The sequence below is a fragment of the Zeus faber genome (assembly GCF_960531495.2).
Source record: "Zeus faber genome assembly, chromosome: 18".
NCBI classification, from domain to species: Eukaryota; Metazoa; Chordata; class Actinopteri; order Zeiformes; family Zeidae; genus Zeus; species Zeus faber.
The window spans coordinates 14568792-14577292 of record NC_137210.1 but is presented as its reverse complement, the minus strand read 5'-3'; the positions used below and the strand labels follow the sequence as shown (position 1 = coordinate 14577292).

Below are 8501 nucleotides of genomic sequence, written 5' to 3'. Positions count from 1 at the left end.
CTAATCCTCTCGGCAAGAAAGGCGTCACAATCTTGTAATCTCACCCGACAATCCATCTCTCCTGGACTCTCCCAACAAAAACTGCCTCGCAATAACCGGCGAAAATATTTACGACGGGAGAAACTTTTACTTTTAATCGCTTTTCCTTCTTACCCCCGCAAAAACAGTTGTGAGTGTCTATGTTTTTGTGTGTGTGTATGTTTGTGTGTTTTCCTGTCGTAGTGTGTGCCCAATGGCACTGACTGTGCCCTCCCTGAGTTCTTAACGTTGTTCCAACGAGGTTATCATCTGGGTCTTGGGCTGATCCAAATACAACAAAGCTGACCTACCAAATACAATATCACGCACCACATCCAGCTGAGCGACCAAACTCGGCCTTTAGAACACAATGGTATGGCCCGGGACCAGATGTGAAACACTGGGTCTGTCACACTGTAGCTCAGTTGTGTGTGTGTGTGTGTGTGTGTGTGTGTGTGTGTGTGTGTGTGTGTGTGTGTGTGTGTGTGTGTTGCGCGTGTGTGTGTTTGTGCCAACATTTGTCTGATTTGTTTAAGTAGCAGTAAAACATCTGCTATCCAAACTCCTAAACTAAAACTTTAATCTTTCCTGCAACAGCTTTTCCCTTGCCTGTTTGTTAAAGCACAATGTGCAAATGTTGTGGAAGCCCTTGTGTGTTTTATTTTATCCGATAATTGCTGGAACAAAATGAACACATCGTTCTCAGAGGAAACAAAAATTTGTTCTAAGGAGAACGTTCACACTTCAACGTGAGAGAAACAGTTGTGAAACCGTGGGTATATACTGAACAAAAGCTGCCCAAACCTCTTACTGGTTTTAACTTGACTTCTACCTCGACCCTGAACAAAAGTGCCACTAAACGGTTGACTCGTGAAAAAATAAAGTAAAAAGGGAAAAGCCAATGCTTTTTAACATAGGGTCAGTGTGGCAATAGGTCACTTAAAGCCAACTCCAAATAATAGAGCTCATACATATACGCATGCGAGACGTATGTATGGAAACCATGTGCATGGTGACAGACAAATGGTGTTCCTTTTATACGTATTTAGCTGTAAGCCTTATGCTATGGCGGCCTTAGTTTTGTGCTATGTCATGGGGCATGGGAGGATTGCCCTCAGGTCGTGTTCTCTTTATGAAGGGTATCGCTGATACCATCTCTTTAAAGCACCCTGAGCTGACCCCTTTCTTTGCATATCCAAAGCCATGCCAGGTAGAATCACGTGATTGGCAGAGGACATGTATATATATATATATATATATATATATATATATATATATATATATATATATATATATATATATATATATATATAGATGTGTGTGTGTGTGTATATATATTTTTTTCTCTTTGCCAATCATGTGATAAAATGCCACCTCTCCTCCCCATCAAAATTTGTTTTACAGAAAGAAAATTATGAAAGTGTTCAAATATATATATATATATATATATATATATATATATATATATATATATATATATATATATATATATATATATACACACACCGTATATATATATTGCTAAGGTGGGATTTAATACAAATTCAGGACTCAAAATATATTTAAAAATATATTCTAGATTACATTTTTGTTGTAAAATATTGTTGCTGTAAAAATATGTCATATGTATAAAGAAAATGGACCAGAAAGGTACATATTATGTTGATTCATAACAATATCTTAGTGAGTTTGTATTGTTGTTGATGTATTAAGATATACATAATTAAAGCCAAAAATCATCAATCATCATTTCATATAGCATTCTGAAATCGGTCAAGTCTATTGTTTCTGCTCCTTTAAAGTCGATGACTTCAGGCACAATGATTTAATTAATCATACCCTCAGTCGAACGGTCAATTATGAGTGAATATATTCCATATAATCAATTACTTGGATTACTGGTAGACAGTTTAAAACATGGGTTGAGAATCGGAATTTATTTTCATCTGTTAACTACAAATACTTGGGTTAAATACTGGGTTATAATATATTTTTGTCCTAATAATGTAAGTTGTTGCTCCCAAACGCCTGGACCTGTGACGTCACATCTGCCTTGCATGAACACACGTCTTCACTTTAATCTCGTGATTGGGTAAAAACTTTGGCACAGTTGCATTGGAAATTGTTGACTCTGCTTTGCTGTTATTTTTTTTTTACAGGACCTCAGTTAACAGGGCCAAGGATAAGAGGACGCTCACCAATGTTGGCTTTGGTCGTGGGCAAGAAATTACTTTCTCTAGCACCTACATTCTCAGTCTCTCTACTTTGCTCTTAGGCCACAGTCATCTAAAGACATTGTTAATAGTAAAGAAGTGATTGAATATAATCTTTGGTATTCGTGCACAAGATTAAATGTCAAATTTGTAATCATGCATGAAATAAAGTGTATGTATTAAAAGTCTATTCAAACATCACAACTGTAAGCACTTGAAGGCATTGACTTGAGTCAAATTATTCACACAAAGCTTTCGGTCTTAAATACTCTTTTAGATTTTGCTGAGTATGAAACTGGTGCATTCAGGTATCAGCACCCACAAAATGTACAGAAACGCATCAGGAAGTCAAGAGGAAAGTACTCATTAGGTCAAGCAGGGGTAATGGATAACGGAAGGTAAATCAATTGGTGTCTTGCATCAGAACTGCATGAGGGAGACTAATATTGCAATAAACCCCGAAACTGGTGCTTCATTATTTTAATTACATTTGTAAAGTTATTACAAAGGTAATATTTCCATCCGCTCTCTCGCCTTCAAATCTGCCTGTTTTTCAATGGCCACAGGAGCAGGAAGCGCGTGGCGCCATCGCGCCGTAGGCAGATCGGCGTACGATATGTTTGTTAGCGTGTTAGCGTTCTGATTAACTGCTGGTTGGTGCCGTGCTTCAGGGTTCTAATCTGGCCTCACGCCTCACTGCATGTGCTCAATAGGGTCCGCACCCTCCATCATGACATCATGTCTTTGTGTGAAATCCCAGTGCCATTCACGGGCCTACAGTAGGGCTTAGCATGCAAGCAACCACTATACCAACACACAGCTCTTTAAAGGGAGTCCCCCAGTCCCCCAGTTTCCCAGCTCGGTGGATACACCCTGATGCTCCCCTCACTCAACATGTCTTCCGTCCTCCGACACAACTGACTCAGGCCATGTGCTCTGCGGGCCCTGGAGGAGAGGAAATATCACCCTCCCCACCCATTTTTTTTTTTCAATGTTAGAACGTTATAATGAGGAGACATCTCCCACCCTGGATATGAGGAGAGTTGCATCTGCTAACCAACCAGCTAACCTATGAATCAATGTACCCGGCTGCAATATCATGAAGGGAGAACCGAGAGCAAATTGGGGCACATGTGGCATGGCGAGATGGCGCCTACACTCTTAAGATAATTGCCTCTCGTTCCAATCTTTTGGGATCGGGTGTTGCCAAGTTCAGAGGCCAACCCTGTCACTGTCCAACAGATCAGAGGACAAAGATCAGGTGGTGGGCTTTCTAGTTCCCCGCCCCAGCGATGTCACTTGACAGTGAAGGCTATTGGTTGAGAGGCACTAGGGGCTGGCCATAGTAAATGGGCAGGATGGAGATCTATTCATGAAAGTATTGATGTCTACTAGTGATTAATGCTTTTATTTATGAAGAAAAAAAGTCCAATTGACCCCTTATGTAAAAGACCAAGCTACCTTGCTAAATGCTGAAATAATATAAATTGCGCAGTCAGGAAGCAGATCTCTGTTGTGTGTCCAACATGGGAGAATTCTGGGAAGTGGCTCACAGATTTAACAAAAGGAAATAAATTGTGTAACAACAAATTTGTTTAAGTCGAACTAAACATTACCCGCTGTCTACCATGCAGACGTTTTGTTCCTTTCGCAAATCACTACATCAACTTTTTCCTCCGGAAATTTTTTTTTCAACAGTTTAGATAACAGTTAAACAAAAAATCTTGTTCAAATAAACTTTTCCCAAGTCTGAGTGTGGTTTGTATCTGAAGTCTTAAGTGGAATCTCAGTTAGATATACAGCACGTCCTGTTTTCACCTCACGTTAAGATGATGTATTTTACCCCTCAGTCTCTTGCCAATCTGTTCATGCTTTCGATACCAATATCCTGTTTTCCATTCGATATTCCCTTGTTGCTAATTTGTACGCATATAATAATGTAAATGGAGATTGACACAAAGATCACGTATTCCGATCGAATGCAGAATGAGGGAAAATCAGTACTAATGTTAATATACTTGCATTAAAATCATTAAAAAATGGTGTGTGTGTGTGTGTGTGTGCGTGTGCGTGTGCGTGTGCGTGTGCGTGTGCGTGTGCATGCAGGCATATACTGTAGGTAACCACTGATACAAATGAGTGCTTAAAGTACATCTTGTATGACTTTCGTGAAATAGGCCTGATAACAGAGTGTGTTGCGTTATGCCCTTCCCTCACACCTTAAACACACAGAAATAGCATCACTGCAGTGCAGTTCAAGTCTACTCCTCCAAATGCTTGTCATTATAAACACTGGGTAATACCTTCTTGTGCACTGGCACAAAGCCCAAGTAGACATTTAGTAGAGGTATTTTACTATGTGCAACCCTTAGCCCCATGTACATTGTTTCCTTTATTCTAAAGTATAATGCATTTCAAATGTGTGTTTGTGCGTCCGTGCAGGCTTCTAATCTGTTACTAACGGCCACATAATGACATGCTTATTGGCACTTTCTCTGAATACAGAGTGTATAACGGGGTTTTCAGAACACAAGGTGCGAGGGCATGCTCATTCAAGGCTGTTATCGAAAGAGTACGACTGCGAATTGCGGTCAAAGCGATGGAGATGATCTGTTTGTGAAGATGCGATGGATCCGATGCGGGATGTAGGCCCACCTTTCGTGTAGGAATCTCATTTCTACTTGCTGTGCTGTTTTCTTTAGATCCTCATTGGTATCAGGCCTTGCGACACCTATTCTTTCTGATCACCAACTGTGAAATGGTTCAGAGATCAAAGGCTTTATGTCACAAAGTTGTTATTTCATGTGCCTGGTAAGTTTGACTAGGTTTGCCTAATATAGTCATCTCTGTGTGTCCTTTCATTCAATAGATGAAATGCTTCACATTCCAACTGTGGTGACACACATATGATAATACACACACACACACACACACACACACACACACACACTCATAGTCACGGACCAAGTCGACTACACATCACGAGGATTTGTTGCCAAAAATATTACATTTAATAGAAATCAAGGTCAATTGTTTAACCTGTTAATAATTTGTAGCTAACATTTTGGAATAAATACAAATATAACACCAAAATAAATTAGCTCATGCTCATTGTCACTGTACTCTGTATAATATTGTATGATTATTATAAACTGGTTGAAGAGAATAGAACGGGGAACGACAAAAGCACAAAAGGGGCTTCTCAGATGCAAAAAAGAGAATTTACATTTTTTTTTTTTGGTAGTCCACAATGCAACCGTGACAAAAGTGAGGTGAACCAACAAAGAAAAAGTTTGACATTTGCTGATAGAGCCATCCTCAGATCAGAGTAGCCCATGTTTTTGCCGGTGTGCAGGCATCATTTCAACCATCATCCTTGTCATAATTTGCTTGTCCTGTTAAGAGGGGATTGTGCACCTGACCTACGTTTTGGTGATTCTTGTAGCACAAACAGCCCCACTTGATTTTCTTTTTTTACATTATGACTAATGATACAGATTCACTTAATTAAAGGGTGAGTAAATCACCAAATTACAAAAAAAAAAAAAAAAAAAAAAAAAAAGAAGTTTGTCGCAAATTTTCTTCACCCGTGGTTAAAATCAACCAACTATATTTTTTTAAGTAGAGGCCAGAAATGAACAATGTCCATCATGTTAGTGTCGATCCAACAGAATGCACAGTGCCCATCAGCCAGAGGTAAGTCAGCTGCTGTATTTTGTTTTTCCTGCTGTATGTGTATTTCTACATCTGTGTGTGAGTATCTGTGTGCGTGTAAGTTGCATGCAGTAAGCTGGGCTGCATTGCTGTGTACCCAGTGCCCTGGCCGTACAGCATCCATGTTGGTGTGAGAGCCTCAGGCCCGCTCCCATACATCCCTTCCCTGGCTCTGTTGATCCTATTGTCTCCTGCGTCACCACGCGTCGCCCAGCAAATAAAGGCCGTCTGGCTCCAAGCTTAAATATTGCAGCAAACTAAAAACCAACCATCAGAGCCGATTCATTCACATCTGCTCAGTGGGGCGACAAGGACAGGGCTTTAGGTGGGAAAGAGGGCAGAAAAAAGTTCACTTTTCCCCGCCGGGTGCCAAGAGAACGGGACAGGACTCAACTTCGCCGGAGCCGCAGCTGTGGCAAGTTGCCCATTTGAAACATTTATCCGATATACCTTAGAGATGAAGGGATTTATGTTTTATAGAGTTTTACTGATTAACTGATTTGATTTTTACTGGGAGAGTCATGGACTCGCATTTTGTGGCTAGAGAACGGTGCTTTGTCGTGTTAACTTTTTTTGCGTACGCCTCTGTTAATGTTCAATACGATTAACAATGAAAGAACTTAGTCTATATTAGATTAATGAAGGGGTGTTGAAAAACCTTTTGCGAATATTTGGTGGGTTAGATTGAGATTTCACCAACGTGTAAAAGTGAGAGAAATTTATTGTTACTAGGTTTGATTTTGATACTTTCTCTAAGTTTCATATGCAACAAATTTTCAACAAAATCATGCGGATGTATTAGGTTATTAGTTTAGAACGTATTTTGCACCTCTGCGATTCTCACCATTTCTACTCTCCCCTCCCCTCTCTCTCCACTGTCCACCCCACCCTACATATCTCTCCCTACCCCACCCTTTACCCTGCAGAGCTACGGACCGATCATGGGTGACTGGAGCTTTCTAGGTAATATTTTAGAGGAAGTGAACGAGCACTCTACGGTGATCGGCCGGGTGTGGCTCACGGTGCTCTTCATCTTCCGCATCCTCATCCTGGGCACCGCAGCGGAGTTTGTGTGGGGCGACGAGCAGTCCGACTATGTCTGCAACACACAGCAGCCTGGTTGCGAGAACGTATGTTATGACGAGGCCTTCCCCATATCCCACATCCGCCTGTGGGTGCTGCAGATCATCTTTGTGTCCACGCCGTCGTTGGTGTATGTGGGCCATGCCGTGCACCACGTCCACATGGAAGAGAAGCGCAAGGAGCGCGAGGAGGCCGAGCTCAGCCGCCAGCAGGAGCTGAGCGAGGAGCGCCTCCCTCTCGCTCCCGACCAGGGAAGCGTCCGGACCACCAAGGAGACCAGCACCAAGGGAAGCAAGAAGTTCCGTCTGGAGGGCACCCTGCTGCGGACGTACATCTGCCACATCATCTTCAAGACACTGTTTGAGGTGGGCTTTGTGGTGGGCCAGTACTTCCTGTACGGCTTCCGCATCCTGCCACTGTACAAGTGCAGCCGCTGGCCATGCCCGAATACGGTGGACTGCTTTGTTTCACGCCCTACAGAGAAGACAGTCTTCATCATCTTCATGTTGGCCGTGGCATGCGTCTCGCTCTTTCTGAACTTTGTGGAGATCAGTCACCTTGGCCTGAAGAAGATCCGCTTTGTCTTTCGTAAGCCAGCTCCCGCACCGGCCCAGGGCGAGGGCTCTGCCCCGCTGCAACCTCAAGGGAAGAGCCTGCCCCCACTTTCCATGCCCACTCTCCCAAGATCTAAAGGTTATAGGCTGCTAGAGGAGGAGAAAGCTCCCCCCGTAAGCCACCTCTACCCGCTGGCTGAGGTGGGCATGGAGGCCGGCAGACTGGCCCCACCCTTCCACGGGCTGGAGGAAAAGGCAGATGAGGCGCTGCCCATGGAGGACATCTCTAAGGTGTATGACGAGACTCTGCCCTCCTACGCCCAGACCACGGAGACAAGCGGGGTGTCTCTACATGAGGAAGAGCAGGTGCAGCCGGCGGAGATGGAAGCCGAGGTCGTGGATGAGGATGTGGAGGTAGAAGAGGCGGTGAACGGGGAGGGGGTACCTCCGGCAGATGCAGGGATGGAGGCCGCGGATACGATAGATGACACGAGACCGCTGAGCCGACTGAGCAAAGCCAGCAGCAGGGCCAGGTCAGACGATCTGACTGTATGAACCTGTGAGAGAGCAAACGCACACCCTACACACAGTCTCCAAACATAAGAGAGCGCCCACACACACACACACACACACACACACACACACACACACACACACACACACACACACACACACACACACACACACACACACACACACACACACACACACACACACACACACACACATTCACATACACACACACACACCTAACTCGAGACAACACACACTCTTGAACAGGAAAGTCTAAATCCAAGGGGAAAGACGAGAAGCGTGAAACTCAACAGGGATCGATTTAAATAGTTCTTACAACTATAAAGATGGGCAACAATTTAAAAAAAGCAAGGAAACATTTATGCGTGTTTGTGAGACACAAAAA

General features: G+C 43.1%; 1 protein-coding gene across 1 annotated transcript; it reads left to right on the top strand.

The window, feature by feature from the left end:
• Positions 1 to 6880: 6880 nt before the first annotated feature.
• On the top strand, positions 6881 to 8137 carry LOC307244060 (gap junction alpha-8 protein-like; the record flags this gene model as incomplete). The annotated part of the gene is made up of 1 exon (XM_080019070.1): positions 6881 to 8137. Exon 1 carries the CDS (start codon positions 6887 to 6889, stop codon positions 8135 to 8137), a length of 1251 nt encoding a protein of 416 aa, XP_079875196.1. The 5' UTR covers positions 6881 to 6886.
• Between the last annotated feature and the right edge of the window lie 364 nt (positions 8138 to 8501).